General features: G+C 34.4%; 1 protein-coding gene across 3 annotated transcripts in view; it reads left to right on the top strand.

Annotated features, from left to right (window-relative positions):
- The window catches only part of LOC129259520 (intermembrane lipid transfer protein VPS13A-like), a 120828-nt gene that overhangs the window by 28228 nt on the left and 74121 nt on the right, over nt 1-18479 (top strand). For all 3 annotated transcript variants that reach the window (XM_064098415.1, XM_064098414.1, XM_064098413.1), the window contains exons 6-17: nt 1021-1085; nt 6944-7042; nt 10137-10196; nt 11034-11178; nt 11735-11972; nt 13771-14002; nt 15139-15268; nt 15487-15596; nt 16009-16145; nt 16968-17316; nt 17772-17918; nt 18221-18308. In XM_064098415.1, coding sequence (XP_063954485.1) covers nt 1021-1085; nt 6944-7042; nt 10137-10196; nt 11034-11178; nt 11735-11972; nt 13771-14002; nt 15139-15268; nt 15487-15596; nt 16009-16145; nt 16968-17316; nt 17772-17918; nt 18221-18308 — 1800 coding nt within the window. The remainder of the gene's footprint in view (nt 1-1020; nt 1086-6943; nt 7043-10136; nt 10197-11033; nt 11179-11734; nt 11973-13770; nt 14003-15138; nt 15269-15486; nt 15597-16008; nt 16146-16967; nt 17317-17771; nt 17919-18220; nt 18309-18479) is intronic.

Here is an 18479-nt window from a genome sequence, read left to right as displayed (position 1 = left end):
GTAGTAGTAGTACATGTAGTAGTAGTAGTAGTAGTAGTAGTAGTAGTAGTAGTGCAGTAATAGTAGTAGTAGTAGTAGTAGTAGTAGTAGTAGTAGTAGTAGTAGTAGTAGTAGCAATAGTAGTACTTAGTAGTAGCAGTAGTAGCAGTGTATGATTCCTACATGTATATTTTTTTCATCATTTAATTTCAGTATGCTGTATTAATGTATAATTTGATAGATGCATGGTGGACTAGAAAACTGGAAAAAACTATGAAGGGAAAAAAGAGAAAGATGTCCCGGTTGTCAAGGGATGAGAAAAAAATTGAAACAAATTATTGTATTGGTATAAAGCTGATTTGCTGCTTGCTCCTTTTGGTTTGCTTGTGTGTGTTTGTGGGTGAGTTTGTGTTTAGATGTAGCCTACTGTAGGCCAGATGTACATGTCCAATATGTATTCATGCAATATTTCTCCACTGAAGATAATTACCGGTATGGAAAAAGTATTAGATCATCTTTATTAAATACACCTTTATGTACATCTGGCAAAAAGGTGACACATGAGCAAAAAATGGTTCACCCAGAAATTTCCAAAATAGTTTCAAAAGAGGCCCTCAAATAAAAATGCGGAGCTGTGCATGATTGTTGTTGCCCAGGTGTACATAATTGTGTATTCTACATCTATGTACATGTATGTTCATCTACATACATGTACATGTACACTGTAGATGCAAGACGGTATTTGTGTGCTTTATTTGCGATGTACTGTTCATCTATCTAATGCAAGAATATAATGGCACTTGTATATGTTCATGTACGTATCATAAACTATATTTTATTTACATTTGTAGAATGTACATCACAAAAAGTAAACATCTTGCATTTATCATAGAGAGGATGCTTTACATGTACAGTGTACTTTCAGAATGTACTTTAATTTTAAAAATCTTACTTTTATTTTATGGCACTTTCCTCCTTTTGAATAATTTTTATCAACAAATCTTTTTAATTACTCTTTTTTTTTCATTATTAATTTTGCAGAAAGCAAGAGTCAAGATCTGTCATTCAAAGAGAAGTTAACTGCTGCAATCATAAACAATATACAGGTAAAGAATAACAATGCTACTAATTCATCCTCAATAATTCTTTCATCTAATATCATGAACAATTGATGTGAATTTGTATGCACTATAGTACTCCTTGTTTTCATCACTTCTGAATATCCATTATTATATTTATTATTCAGTAGGCCTTCTTGTATCCACTCTGTAGATCATGCAAGGCATTTAATACCTAATTGCAATTTCTGCTACATGTAATAGGCATACCACAGGGTACATGCAGAAGAAATGCATTGCATTGACGATTATCACAAGTTGATGAGAATTTGCCACTCATTAGTCCAATTTTATCATCAACAATTAATGTCAAATGGGATGCACAAATCATCATTAGAATCTTGTCCTCCTGTCTACATGTACTACCAGATCTCTTTCTCTTTCCTCCTTTTCTCCATTTCTATGTTTTACAGGCTTTTTTTAAATTCCATTTCCTTTTATTTTATCTTTCCTCCCATAATAAAAAAAATATACCTCTCTTTGTCTCATTATTTTCTTCATCTGCCCTTAATATGTATCTTCCCCTTCATCACTCCCTTAATATCCTATACCTTTCCCATAGTTCTCCCACATCTATCTCCTATCATTCTCTTTGACCCCTTTTCTTTTCCACTTGGTATTCGTAGTTTCACTCCCTATTAAAGGAGAATGAAACTCTTGGAGCAAGTTAGCTTTTGTGAAAGCAGAAAAATCAAAGAATAAGATCAACAAAACTTTGAGTAAAATAGGACTAGTAATAAAAGAGTTATGAGCATTTGAATGTCGAGATCACTAATGCTATGGAGATCCTCCCATTGGCAATGCGACCAAGATCTGTGATGTCACACACGTACAACTCTCCCATTTGGACACTGAAAATATACCCCAAAACATCTCTTTTTGCTCATTCTAATCATATGACAAACGATTCATCAATGATATAATGTTGTGAAACCTCTGTACTTGTCATCTCATAAAGAGAACACCTCACCTTGTGATAGACTCTATAAAAGTGAGAATATAAGTGAAATAAGTACTAAAGTAATGAGGGAGTTGTACGTGTGTGATATCACAGATCTTGGTCGCATTGCCGTTGGGAGGATCTACATGGCACTAGTGATCTCAATATTCGAATGCTCATAACTTTCTTATTATTCATTCAATCTTCCTCAAACTTTCAACAATATGTTTCTTTGATTTTTCTCTTTGATATGGATTCAGCTGGTTTCAAGGGTTTCATTCTCCTTTAAACTCACTCCTCTCTATTCTGTATTTCCCTCACCCTCCTCCCCATTTTCCACTCTTCTCTCTATTCATCCCATCTTCCCTCCTACTCTACACCCCACCCCCCTCTCTCCATCTCATTCCTCTTTTCCAACACAGTATATCTCACTTCCTTCCCTCTCTTAATACCTTATTGTTGCCTCCATACTGTACATGTTTCTTTCTCTATTAAACATGTCTCTCCTCACACTCAGTACATTTTGCTGTGTGCCTCAATTCATCATATTAGAATAATTGATCAGATCCAATTTGTAGTTGGATGATATTTGATATCTTTCATCGCCATCTTCATCATACAGTGTATCTAATTATTCTGTATGATATCTCCAGAAAATGAAAATGAACTCTGTTGTAAATAAATGAACATATATCTGATGTTAATGATGAAAAGCAGTTGCACTATACATTTTATGAAAGCTGGTACACAAATGAAATTACAGATACATGTAGTATGTACACTGTGTTTAATGAAAGGCTCATAATGGAAGCTTTGGGAAATAGCTTCAGAAAACGAGCTCATCTGCAGAGTGTATACGGTATTGTACAAAATGACGGGGAATATGAGACAATTCTTCCTTCAACCCATCAATCTATTAAACTCACATGAAGTACTGTGTTTTAGTGCCTGACATTAATGAAATTAAGTTTTATGACCACTCAAAGGCTCAAAACATCATGATTGTTATTGTATAGTGTGCTGGTATAAATATGATAGTACAATGTATAACAGCTGTTTTTTCAATAATGTTTGTCCTTGTTCTGGTTTAAGTATATATATCATATGTCATGTACTTTTTACACCTACCATTATTTGCCTAAGTTTAATTTGAAGTGAATTGTGTTTATATGCAGGCCCTAAAGTCAATTTATTTTCAAATGAAATGCACAATGCACAGCATTGGCATGTACATATTTCTTCTTTGATTTGATATTGTGCAGCTGAAAGAGAGAGAGAGATGAAAGGAAATGGGGGGGGGGGGCAAAACAGAGGCATGGGAGAGAAAGAAGGAGATGGAGCAAAGCAGATATTTGAATATTGAAGAACAATAAGAATACAAAAGGGGGAGAAGAGGAGGAGAAGAGTTTTGTTCGGAATGCAAAATGCAACAAGAAGTCAAGAGTTCTCTCTTGCGGTATGTCACTCAAGGATCGATTTGTCATCCTACAGTTATGATATTTATTAATTCTGACTATTAAATCCTTTGACATAAGTAATCAGGCGCCGTGGTGTAGCAGTTCTGACTCTCGCCTTGTAATCAGAGGGTCGTGTGTTCGAATCCCACCATGGCCTAGCGCCCTTTGGCAAGGCGTCAATCCACACATTGCCACTCTCACCCAGGTGCTACATGTAATTGGGTACCGGTAGGAAACAACCGTCATTGTGGTTGGTTTAGCAAGTGTGCGCCTAAGTTGTAGATTGATAAAGCACTATATAATTGCCAATTATTATTATTTTTATTATTATCATCATGAATGAACATCCCTTAGAATTAAGTGTAATGATCATCAAGTTTTTTATCAGCTGTTGATTCTTTGTGAAAATTTCGAATTTGATTTTTTACTTACCTTATATCTTGGGTCCTGTCTCAGGTATTATTTTTTTTTATAACTATAAGGGGTCTTTTGAAGTTCTGAGGAATAATAATAATATAATAATGATCATCATAGTAAAAGATTTGCTCAAGATGCTCAAGGCACTTCAGAACATTAAAGAAAGAGAAGAAAAAAATTAGACTTTACATGTTCGAACTTTAACAATGAAATCAATATGTCGATGTCTAATACAAATTTAGTGATTTGATATCAGATACATGTAGGTATACAAGTACATGTAGATAAAGATGGCATCCTAAATTTTTCAGCTTATTTCATGTGAAAAAAATGCTATAATATTAAGAAAAGAAAAATATGCAGATGTATTATTTGATCAGGTACCTGATATTGTATTTTATTTGAATAGGCACCCAATCAAAGTTTTGAAAATTCATAAAAAAATAAAATCACAGAATTTATCCACTACTTTTATTTCATATATCTTTCACATCCTATTAACTGTTTTACACATTCATATAAATATGAATATGAATTGGAATGGTGATATTTGTACACATTTGCATGATTTACTATTTATTCAGACTTTGTTATTATTATTATCATTATTATCATCATTATTGTTGTTGTTTTTGTTATTATTATTAATATTATGATTTATTTAATAAATCAAACAAACATAATACAAACAATAAGATATTGAGGAAAGTCACATATTAAAAATATGATTTTCTTCCCCTTTCTTTTCATCCATCCCCTAGCCCCTCTTTTCCCCTTTCTGTCTCTCCAATCTGCTCTCTTTTTGGGGGGCCAGCGGACTGCATAAAATCCAAATTGACATTTGACATTTATATAGTTGGAAGCAGAGCTCACCAAATCTCATGAATTATTCATGAAGTATTCCATAGATCACCGTGTCATGTGATACACCAGTGAATAGATTGAACGTTAACATTTAATTTGAGATTGTAGGACAGAATGAGAGACATGATTAGATGTATTATGCAGTTCATAGCATGTACGTGCATGTACAGATAGCTAGGGATGAATAGGATTGTATTTCAATTTTCATTTGGTTAACTGAAATCCAGGCCAGGACCGGGAAGTTTAAAGAATTAAGCTGTGAATTCTTTGATAGAAATGTAGAAAATTTTGATAATACTGCCAGCAGATCTCAAAGTAGGGCTGTTTTTCAAGCTTTTTTTTCAAAGCAGTTTTATTGCTTTAGGCTATAAATACACAGCTCAATACAGCGCGTCCCGCACAAAATAAAACCTAGATTTAGCGATGATTTATCATAACTTAGTCACAAATACAATAGACAAATGACCTATCGTTGTAAAGCTTAGATTCCCTTCTTCTTTATCTGGTACATTACAACATAACAGATTTGTCATTCACGCATAAGTGAGTGAAACCAATTTGAAGAAAGGATACCAAAAAGTCACTTGGCGGGTTGTTTCTGGTTTTCAAATAGAAAATCAAATTTTTAAATTGTTTGATATCTGCTCTTTTAATTTGATACCTCAATCACAGAAAATGGTCAAGAAATAACAAAGTTCTGTTTATTTGAAATAAGGCTTGAATTTCAATAATTTCATAAAATGAAGAGGTTTTACAGGCTAGCTTTCATACTTTACTCGACAATACGTTTTGTTGACGATCAGTTAATACATGTTTGTTTGATGAAATTATTGCAAGCATTGTTTCGAAGAAACAGAAGTTTGTTATTTCTTGACCATTTTCTGTGATTGAGGCATAAAAATAAAGAGCAGATATTGAACTTTTTAAGCATGTGTGTTTTTTTTTAATTCAGATACCTCCGCAAAAAGACTTTTTGGCATCCCATCCTGAATTTTTTTTTACTCACTCATGCGTGAATGAGAAATATTTTGTTGTATCAGATGAAATGGGAGACTCTAAGCTTTACAATGATACATGTAGGTTATTTGTCTATTGTATTTATGATAAATGTAAATCATTGCTAAATCTCGGTTTCGTTTTTTGTGGGCTGCACTGTATAGTGACAATCAATATTTTAGTTTGCATCTCTTGGAGTGACAATGATCTGAGTAGATTCGGTCATGTGATCAAAAGGTCACAGGTCACAGAGGTTACTTTATACATGAAAATATCTTGTTCTTTTAATAACCATGTTTGAGGATCAATCTCAAACTATCTTTGACTGCCACATTAACTTGTACATGTAGGTTTCAATTGTTAAATTGTACATACATGTATGAAATGTAATGGGTTTTTTTTTGTTAAGAGATGTTTTTACATGTATGTTGAAGATCAATTGAATTGAGTATAAGATTATAATTGATCTTGGTCCAAAACTTTTTGTATCATTTGTATGTATTTACATGAACACTTTAAGGGATCTTTTTTTTTTAATTGAAGTTATCATATAAATATGCTTATCTTGTAATTGCAGAAGCTTTAATAAATTTGACAAGAATCCATATAGTTCATGAATGTTGAATAAAACCTAACATTCCATACACACTGTTGGTCATAAAGGTGGAATGAAATATTTTTGAATAAAAATCGACAGTTTTGTTGGTATTTGAAAGGCTACGAGTTGACAAAATGACTCAAGTTAGATGCAAATTTGTCCATGAAATCACAAAAAAGAAGTCATCTGGAAAACTGAGAGAGATTGAAAATAATATCTCATGATCCTTTAATTTACTGTATATTGTCGTCATTGTTGTTCTATGCTCATGACATCCATCGCTTAGGACATAAACTTGTAAAATATCACTGTCAAACGTGTGTAAAAGGCAGAATAATAAAGTAAAGTGGTTATCATGCCCCATAAATGCCATATTCAAATCATGTTGTTATAATTACGCTGTGAAAATCTGGTGGAAAAAAAATATTCCACCTTTATGACCAACAGTGTATTTACATGTGTGGAATAGGAAGAATTCTAACTTAGCCTAGAGATGAACCTGTACATGTACATTCAATGATGAGAAAGCCACCTAATCATGATGGATAACGTTACTTTATCTCTATTCTCCCAGGTGAATGTCTCCAACATACACATTCGATATGAAGATAACAGCACCTACCCTGGGAAGCCATTTGCATTTGGTGTTGCTCTGCACCGTATCTCGGCCCAGGTTAGTAGTTCACAAAATCAGATTGTTGCTCATTTGCTTGAGAAGTGTGAAAGACATTAATTTATGATCTACATACAGGTACATGTACATGTAAAACATGAAGTGTGCTATTGAACATGTATTAAGAAAAGTAATAAGTAAAATTGTTGTTATGGAATGAAGTTGGTTATAATGATTACAATATGATGATGATGATAATGGGGATGGTGTTGGTGGTGGTGGTGATGATGATGAAGATGATGATGATGATGACGATGATGAAGATGATGATGAGGGTGGTGGTGGTGGTGATGGTGATGATGGTGATGATGATGGCGATGATGATGACGATGATGAAGATGATGATGATGAGGGTGGTGGTGGTGATGATGGTGGTGATGGTGATGATGATGGCGATGATGGGGATGAGGATTATGGTGGTGGTGGTGATGGTGATGATGGTGATAGTGATGATGGTGGTGGTAACAATACAGATGTTTATGATGATGATGATAATGATTATCTGATGATGATGATAATGATTATCTGATGATGGTAATGATAACAATACAGATGTTTAGGATGATGTTGGTGATGGTGATGATGATATGATGATGATGATAATGATTATTAAAGATGAATGATCAATGCAAGTACCATGATTTTGATACTAAAATTGATTTACTGATTTACTGCATTTATTGTTAAATTTGTATGGTCTGAAATACAGCAACCACACATCCATAGTGTAAATCACCCTTCGCTGTATAGCGCTTTCATTATTGGACCTTTCAAAGTATGTGTGTACATGTACACTTAAACTCAAATGTTGTTGAATTCAACAACCTTTATAAATTAATTCATACCATAATATTTATTTTAGCCTCGTAATTAATTTAATTGGACACTTGAGCATTAGATAAAACATTACTTCGTATATCAAACAGAAAAGGTCTCAGCGGTGGACAGATCTGTATGCTTTGCTCTGAACAAATCTGTACAGTATTTATTAGAAGTTCTGGGGCTCAAGTCCTCATTAACAAGAAAATGCAATAAGCATGCAAGTATCACAGATAGGGTTTATTTACTGGTGGTTTTAAGAGATTAATCACCCACAGACATGTACATGTACATACTGTTATACAAGTAGCTGATATTATACATGTACTCTCTGAATATATTTTTCATTACATCATAACAATCTTCATGACAATTTTAAGGGATGTCAAAATTTATTCATTTCTTAAAATAAAGAAATGTATAAAGCTATTTAGCTTTTCCAATCTTGGGTAATCATGCTGCAATATTTTGTATTGCAACATAACTTCTTATTAAAGTGATAAATGCCATTTTATAAAGCAAGTTGTTATACATTATTTTATTAATTTATTAGCTGTAATTGACTCTTTTGCACATTCTGCTGCAATTATGAAAAGTAATATTGTTTGAATGAAGAAAAATTTGCAAAAGTATTGAAACAGAAATGATTGAATCTTTGATAATATTTGAAGTCCAGAAGAATGTAAACTAAGTGATATTGTAACATAAAACTGCAGCTGTACACCAACATGTAATACAGTATTAAAGTTTACATGAAACTCAATGAAAAATAATGGATAATTGGGATAGTTGGCTGCGTTGGGTTTGCATGTACCGGGGTAGTATCTCTCCTTGAATTGAAATTACATGTTAACCGTATCACCTTAGCTTGAGGTCAGCTTACATATTATGCAGTACCTGAGACCACAGGTCATAAATATTAAGACCTATTTCATGCATCTCGATTAATTTGGTAATTTCTGCCCTGGCATGACGATTTTTTTTTTGCTGGTACAGTTTACATTGACAAAAGGAAGCAAATGACATGTTAAACCAAAATTGAGCTTTTGATGTGTTTCAAATTGATTTGTTCTTCCAAGCCAAATTTTGTATAAAAGTACTGTACCATGTACCTGCTACAACAAAAAATTACATATATGGCTGGTTAACAATCATGCTAATGCATTGGGAGCAGACGAAAAATACAATTTTGTTTTTAATAATATAGGGGGCTACTTTTCTCACAACCTACTGCCTACAATGTATATCTGTAACCTTGGAGAACCACCAATGTTGCAGTGAATGGGGGTTTTCAGGGGCTCTGTTTTTTTTTTTTTTTGGGGGGGGGGCTCTTTAAATCATTAGAGGGGCAAATTCGCCCAGAGCCCCTATGTAATTTTTCCTCTGATTGGCATGATCTATGAAACTACATGTAACGGACGCATTCTTCTCAGTCTTTTTTATATTGAAAATACATATACAACGTGTACTTTAAAATGATACTTCCTTTTTTAATAATATGGCAGTATATATACATGTATATGTGTGTTATCAATTTTTATGAACATACAATATCCCGCGGCACATGTAGTTTTTATCGAGTTGTTTACTAAAAGAGCAACAGCGGTGAATGTGCATGTTGGTCTACCTGTAAAGGAAATACAGTATTTGAATCTGCCTTCCCTGTTAAGTCAAATAATTGTCAATTTAAATACATTGTAGGTAAAATCAATTTTCAGGCCATATACATGTAATACAAAGCATGTTTTATTAATACTTCTTCAAAGTCAACTTGTATGGAGTCAAACCAATTTCTGTGTTCCTTTTTGATAGGAGAGATTGTCCTTTAATAGGCAGACTGCTCTGTAATTTCATCATGCACACATATTGCATCATATTTATAAAAAAAATCACATGATGTTTTGACCTGGGTCATTAATATGAAAATGAATAATGATACAAAGATATCTTTAAGTTTTGGTTATTATTCAAGGGCGCACTTTAATGTTTGCAGATAACTTTATTATTAGAAAAACATCCCTTGTTGGTCTTCTGTACATGTATGTCTCTTGATGAGAGTGCATGTGTACATGTATGTATATTATTTTTTTCTCTGTTAAATCATCTTTATTTCATAATAGTTTTCAACCATAATAAATGTATGTAGGCCTTGCATCTTTTACATTTTATTCATTATAAATGAATTAATAGTCTTAAGCATTAAGAAGGTTTGGATTTGATTATGTTCATGAAATTCATTTTGTGACTCATTTTTTCTTGACTTTCTTTTTAATAGACAACTGATGAAGAATGGGAACCAACTCAGCTGGATGCTACGGCCAAGATCATGAGAAAGGTAATCTAAAACTTTTAAGTTTAATGCAGGAATATTTTGGTACACCAGAGGAAGGTGGTCAGGGCCCTATAATATGAAGCTCAGGGATTGATCATAAAGTTGTTTGTATTATTGATGGCATGTAATAAATATGTGAATATCCCTCTTTTGATGTTTCAAGTTCCTTACTTTTATTTTCTTTTCTTCTCAGTTACCAGAATACTAAAAATCTTTGTATTGTTATTATATTGGTATTAAAATTGGGAGAATGATCCTTGTGATCAATTGCTATGAAAGCAGGGCCCTGGATAAAGACAAAGAAATGGAAACAGAGTCAAATTTCAAGCATAGAACTTTTTCTTTTGGAATTTGATACGATTTTTGATGATAAATATGTGTGAATTTCTGCGGGTAAAATAGCCATATGACTTGTCTACAGACAAAGATTCTAATTGACTCTAATCAACGTGTTGGTCTTAAGAAAAGGTTTGTGCAAATGCTATCCTAGAACAATTTTAGTTTAGTTTAGAGCAGATAGAGATGACAATTGTACTGACTGTATTCAGGTCTCATATTTAGACTGCTTTAATTCTCTAGTGCATGCAAACTTTTTCATACCAATGAATGAAAATTTGCAAGATAGCTTTTACCAGTATCGTCTTTACATGTTCATATTCAACTAAAAACAAACTGAAACTTTGAAGCTTTCCTCACATTTCTCATACTTTTCAACCTCCCATTTTTTAATCCTTTTAGAAAGACATCCCTAGAATACATTCATCCAAAAACAAACTGAAACTGAAAGTTCAATTCATATTTCTCATACTTTTCAACCACACCTTCAATACCCCTTTACAGCTGTTGGAAGCAATTGGGTTTTCAGCCTATTGGAACACCTCAGTGCAACATCCAGTCTCTGGCTATGTCAGGAGTGGGCAATGGAAGGAGATCCTTAGAAGTTCCATCCTTAGTCATGAGATCAAAGGTCAACCATTTGACTTCAGTGAGTATTATGAAGCATCCAAACCAATGAAAACTTCTTTTTAATGCCATCACAAAAATCAGATGAACATTTTCAGTGAGCATGCCCTCAACTCTTTCAAAATCAAATCAATGAGACTGATGCGTTTTCTTTGACCGAGACAAAATAAGTGATATGGGGTGATGCTATCAAATATTGGTAAAATTAAGTTTTTCAAGACTTTCAACTTTATTAAGCAGAGGTGACTGCTACTTTAAAAGGTAAAGCAGAAAATTCCATTGAGATCTTATAATGTCTATCAAATAATGACAAAATATGATTAGCTGTAATAGAATAAGTTTCACAATGTGAAAAGAATTTCTTCTTCTTTGTTGTTTTATTTCAGTCATTAAAATGGATTACCAGTCCACTTAATGAATCCAGATCTTTGAAAACTGGAGCACAGTGTATTGTGATCATGCAAGATATTTGTTTTCTATTATGATATTTTAACCTTTTTATTTTTTCAAGTTTGGAAAATTCTGCTATTTAAGAAATTTAATAATGGAAAGAAACTGACATCATTGTTCTATCCTAGTCGTTGAACCAGTCACCACTACAGCCAGGCTGACCTTCGACAAGTCCGACCCTACGACGGACTACACCAACCCTCAGGTCATGCTAGACATCCTCACGTCTGCCCTCACCATCTCATTGTCACGGCAACAGTATCTCAACGTCATTGACCTCGCCCAGTCTATCCAGCTCCTGGCTGTTAACGAGAGATACAGGAAGAACAGGCCAGGTGTCGGGGTCCGAGGCAACGCTAAGAAATGGTTAGTTTCGGATTCTCTGGGTGCTTATTCTTCTCATTTCCTCTTTCTCCGTGTGGTCAGCTCTGATTTCATGCAGGATTTTTTTTTGTTGTATATAGATGGATCTTAGTACTTTATGTTTTATTTTCTTGTGCGGATGCATGTATGTTTGCTATTCATGCAGTATCCAACCAAAGTCAGAAAAACGCAAACGATTCATTGTTTTTTGTCATTTCAGGAAATCCAGTAGTCAACTTTCAAAACGGTACCTTTTGATATAATACAGAATTTAAAAGAAAATTCGTATTTTAAACTTAAGTTTGCTCTTTGACTTCCTTCCTATTACATCATCTGATGCCTTCTTGCTGATAAAATCACTTGTTAAACCTCACACATGGCCAAAGTATGACGGTTATAGCACTTGACCATGAGATAAACCATACAGGGAAAATTATTCTGGAAAAGCTCATATTCAAAATGTTTATTCAAGTGTTTATATCGCATATTGTCCAAGTTGCAATGGGCATTGAATGTATTTGTCGAAAGAAAACCATCAGTCTTTGCAGCTTCATGTATTAGTCATCTTCACATGTTTGGTACAGAAATTTCAAATAAAAACTTTCATGCATGTTTACTTACTTCCATATTCAAACATGTACATTGCATATTCACAACTCATGATATTCATATTTACAATTTATAGGAAAGATATATTTACATATCCACATACATGTATATATGTATATTCAGCTGTCGAGAGAAATATGGCCAAAATTATATCGTATCTAAAGCGAAATATTGATTTTGTTAAAATTGTATAAAAAATAATTGATTTATGTGATTATTACTCAACTGAAACTAATATAATATACTTCCTTTGTAATAAAAGCCTGAAGTATGTATCTTGTATCCCACAATTTCATAGCTTTGATTAATTTCAAAATTTTAAACTATCTTTGCCCTGACCCATGCATCCAGTTCCATCCAATGCAGTTGCGTGTTTTGTTACATGCTTTTGGGTTCCTTACTACGCAACATTTGCATAAATAGATATACATACTCAGTCAATTTGATTATTATATATGAACGGCATAGATTTTTATTATTTTTTTTATTCCTGCCATCTTATCTTCCTTGATATCTCTTTATTGTATTGGGAAAAAATGTTGGTACCGTTTAGTATATCTCTCTGATGCTGCTTTCTTTGCATCTTCATTATTTGCTTTGTATTTTGCCATTTGTATTTCTCACCAAAAAAAACACAAGAACATCAAGGATACAAATAGCATAAGTATAGCTTCAATACACTGGCCTGTATTCCTAGTATTAGTCTGGTTTAACTTTATAGGCCATGGTCTAACTCTGTGTTGAAATTATGAGAAGCCAAAAACTTCAATTGCATTTACATTATATGTTTCCTACATGTATCTTTACTTGTCTTTTTTTCCCATGTTTTAATAATGTATTATGTTATAATGATGAATTTTGAATTGAATGAAGAGTACTACATTTATGACAGTAATTATTCCTAGTCAGTGGGAATGATTTGAGTGTCAATTAATGAACTGACAAATTGAATCTGTACTGTTTAATAGAGATACCTATCACAATTGACTTTCCATACTTAAACCACAACTTTAGACCAGTGTTTGAATTAAACCCAAGTTCAGAATACCGGTCATTATGAACATTTCATAGGCTTTACAAAAAATGTATACAATGTAGAGGCAATTAGAAGCATCTTTATATTGTAAATTCACTTGTCATGTAGATGTATTTTCAATTCTCTTTCCCTACAATTCCATACAAACATCCTTAGGTGGCACTATGCATACAAATCCATCTTGGAGGAGCATATCCGTCCTTGGTCTGCCCCCAGGATAGAAGCCCACCTTGAGATCTACAACACCTACTGGCAGAAGTACAAACAGAAACTAGTCTTACAGGAAGCCAAACAGAGCACAGAGGCACTGGACAGGAAGTTAAGGGGTCTGGAGGATAGACTAGACTTGACTAACATCATCGCAGGCAGAGAGAGGGCCAAGACAGAGGTAAAATGTTTGATGTAAAATCTGTGTTGATCTTTATTTGTTAAATGTTCAGCTTATGAACTATGCATCTAATGATACTTTTTATATTCAAACATGGCCAGATATAAAAAGTCCGTAAAGCGGGGTTTTGGGTTCTGGTGACCTGGGTTTGATTCCCAAGTGGTGCGCTAGTGCCCTTTGGTAAGGCATTTATCCTCATTACCAGGTCCCTCGGAGATGACCTTAAGCCGTTGGTCCCCTGGTTGCTTGCTCACAGGCATTCGTGCTTTCTTAGCAGTCAGGTAAAAGACCTCGGTATATATACTTACTACCGCTTGACATCAAAAAATTTACTGAGACTAATAACATAAAAAATGAAAATGATTTGTACAAGGTTTGAAATAAACCTGGTAAACCTTTAATAGGCCATTTGATTAAAAACTCATGATTGTGGTATCTCTTTAAGGTAATAACTGTGGTAACAGGGCTTAGCAGCCAATCATATTCAAGGTTTCCATGGTAGTTAATGGCAAATAGCCCTCAACCTTAATGAAACAGCCCCCTGATATCTGATGTAATTCAAGTATTTAATTAGTAGAAGCAGAAGAGACAGATGTGCCGCAATCGAACTGAAGGACTTTAATAGAAGAATTGGGGTGTACACGTAGTGTCACAAATATTTTAAGTATGACTTAAAGTATGTGCCAATGTGCATGTTATTAAACGTGTAATCTTATTATTAGATATGTAGTAGCATGCATCCCTGTACATGATTTAATCAATGCAGTGAATCATTACATACTTATCATATGCAACTGGGAATTTAAGAGCGATTTTTAGTCACATTTGGTGGGTGTTTCATAAAGATGTTTGTAAGGTAAGAGCGACTTTAAAGAAAGACTGGTGAACATTTCTTACACGCTAATAAAGTAATCACCAATGAACTTATCATTTACCACAAGAAAGGATCATCAGTCGTTCTTAAAGTCGCTCTTAACATACAAACAGATTTATGAAACGGCCCCCAGGGCTCTTGTCTACTTTACATAATGCAATGAGACTACACTAGACCAAGCTCATCTGATATTTCGTCTTGCAAGAAATCGATAAATGTGTATGCCTCATTTCTTTTATGCTGAACTTGTTCTCACTCATAGTTCATCAGGGAGAAACCGGAGAGAGACAGAGCAAGGAGGAAAAAGAAAGCTGAAGAAACCAACTGGTTTATGCGTCTCCTAGGTTACGGGGATGAAGATGAAGAAGAGGAGGAAGAGGATGATGATGAAGGTTGGTTTCATGGAATAGTGATACTGAGAGAAAGCATGAGAGTGGGAGTAAGAGAGTGAGACAGAGAGAGAGAATTTGTGAATTTCTAATTGTATGGTTTAGTATCCATTGAATTCAGGGAATGTATGTAATGTCATGCTACTATGCAAATTGATTTTGTTTTGGCTGATAAAAGGTCCATTGAAGTTAGACAACGTATTATTATTCTACATCGACAGATTTATGGTCTAAGCTGACAGAGGAAGAGAAGGCCAAGGTGTATGCTGGGATAGGATATGAAGAGTCAAGAGAGGGCAGCAGTGTGGATGCTAGCCCCATCCCTGTACAGGTTGGTAGTATGGCCCAAAGTTTCTTTCAAGCTGTCCCCTTCTTACATGTGTTTTTCTATTAGACTGAATAAGTTCTTAATGAAAACATAAATGTTCATGCTTTGTTCATGCAGCAAGTTATCAAAAGCTACCAGTAATTATCTGAAATTAATGTACAATTTAATATAAAATGCCCCCCCCAAAAAAGATGTTTTGTAGGGGATACATGTGAATGTCTTGTATTTTAAGCCCCAGTCTGTAACAAAAGCAGGCATACAGCCTACTTTCACAATGATTCTTGAAACAAAATGAAATATTAACATGTACAAATATAGAGTCATGAAGCATGTCAATTATCATTGGTATAATCACTCTATTCATTGATGAAAACAACAATAAAATATTTATTCGTTTGGTCTTCTTAAATTTTAGTATGTAAGGACAAAAGTGAGCTTCCTGCTTGATCGGTGTACAGTTTCCTTGAAGAATCAGAATGGAACTATACTCAGAGGGTTATTACAGAATGTACAGGCAGGAGTACAACTTAGACCAGTCAACAATGCAGTCCAGTAAGTAATTTCTGTTAAAGAAGAGGGGGCTTACAGTTCAGTTCCATGACGTTTGCTCCGGAGACAATTGCTCCGCTGCAAATTCCACACATTAATGGAATGACCAACTTCAACCCTGGATTTAACACTATACCCTATCCTAAACCTATCATAAAACTTTCATAAAACCCTATTGCAACCCTAACCCTATATCTTAGACGAAATAAAGCAATTATCGCCGGAGCAAGTGTCATGTCACCTACAGTTCATCATGTGGATAATTTTGGAAAGACTGTTAGATGGTGGAGTGATAGAGATGAAAGTGGAAAGGCGAGAAAGAGGAAGATGAGGGGTGAGAAGTATCTTTTGTGGTAAAAGGTAAAGTCCTGACACCAGATGAAAGTCCTGAACCAGATTGATGTCTTGAACCAGATTGATGACTTGGAGCAGAAGAGTATGAGTGGCGATAAATAGATAAGCATTGGAGAGTGGAAGCGATGAGTAATTTTGACTATTGGACTGTCTCGTATGGACTGAGGAATTGCGAGTATTCAACCGCTTTTTAACATTACAACTAGAATTTTAATCTTGAAAGATCATCTCTAATTTTAGCTGTTTGGAATAAAATTGATAGAGAATACAATTTTGCACATACGAACATATTTCTCTTTCAAAGTTGATTGTAATTCATAAATGGCTTCATGAAACACCACTCACGCTTTTGGAAGTATGATGAATTATTTTTTCTATCAATATTCTGAATTTTGATAGCTGCACTTGATGGAATGAAACTCTCCATTGTAATATGTCACAATTTACTTTGGAACTCAATTCTTTTTCCAGTGTGATGCTGAGTACAGATGCCATGCGTGTAGAGGGCGCCCTCCTCAACAGAGAGCTGGTGCCTCTGATCTCCTCAGAGAAGCTTCATCCAGACACCTCCATGACGTCTCAGGTCTTCAGTGTGGACTTTGAGACCTCTCCGTTGACAGTCCCTGCAGACTTGGCTCTGGCCATCACCTCGGAACCCGTTGATGTGGTGTACAATCAGTATGCAGTCTCGGAGCTCATCGGCTTCCTCAAGGTTGATAGCTTGGATCTGTCCGGTCTCAAGTCCGCTGCTTACGCTGGGGTCCAGGAACTTGCCAAGGCCTCACAGAACAATCTTCTCTATGCAATACAACATCATAAAGTAAGTAATGCAGCAATATTGCTAATATTTTATACCTGAGAGCAGATATACCGCAACAATATTTCAAGAGGTCAAGGTAGCATAATCTTGTTTTTAGTGATGGGGAGTAGGGGGGGCATGAGGTATCTGAATTTACTTCATCATCCAAAAGGATTGACTTGAATTCTGTTCTTTTTGAAAAAACACATGTGATAAAAATCTGGAATCTTGATTCCAAGCAATGGTTCAATAAATATTTCAATGGATGATGTACATTTGCTTAAGTGAAATAAAGACTTTTTCCTGGAAAGGTGTGATGAAGAAATGAGTTATCTACAACATAAATGAAGGAGATGCATGGGACAGAAAAGTTGAGGGAAAAATTTTATTATGATGGAAGACAAGTACTCCATCCTAAAAGATGGACAGACTGACTTTGATAGATGATGATTGTATTTATCTGTCTCTTATATCAGACAATCCAGATTGACTTTGATGTGAAGTCTCCAAACATCATCATTCCAGAGCATGGTTCCCTTGACCTGGGGGGCTATCTGCTCATCCTAGACCTTGGTAGTCTACGGGTTAACAGTGAGCTGCAGAAGGACACAACAGCCCTTGAAGTAAGTCTTTCTTTTCCTCTGATGATACTGGACATTATTAATGTCTATTGAATTTTTCAGCTTTAACATGAAGTGGTAGAGTTAGACTCTCCTGGTCATTTTGTGTAATGCATTGAAAATATGTAATATACATACATGTATATATGAATAAATAATGTACATATTTCTTTTATCAATCTTGAAGTCTTTTTATTCTTCTCCTGTATGGGTAATCATTAAAGAAATTCTTTCTCTACCTATTTCATGCCATCTTCACATATCTGATTATTATTGAAAATGTTTGTTTTTGGTTGTCCAATCAGGATGCAACTCCTACAGAGATAGAGGCAAGACTCTATGACAAGTTTGTCATCAGAATCACAGATATACAAGTCCTACTTGTTGAGCAAGGTAAGATGCCTCTCACTGATTATTATGGTTACAAGTAAAGTAAAGAATACTTCTACTACTACTTATAATAATAATAATAACAATAATAATGACAATGATTATGGTTATGATGATGACGATGATGATGATGATGATGATGGTGGTGGTGGTGGTGGTGGTGGTGGTGGTGAT

The sequence above is a fragment of the Lytechinus pictus genome, chromosome 4, assembly GCF_037042905.1.
Source record: "Lytechinus pictus isolate F3 Inbred chromosome 4, Lp3.0, whole genome shotgun sequence".
NCBI lineage: Eukaryota > Metazoa > Echinodermata > Echinoidea > Temnopleuroida > Toxopneustidae > Lytechinus > Lytechinus pictus.
The sequence above is the reverse complement of the archived record's forward strand: the minus strand, read 5'-3'. Positions and strand labels throughout refer to the sequence as shown.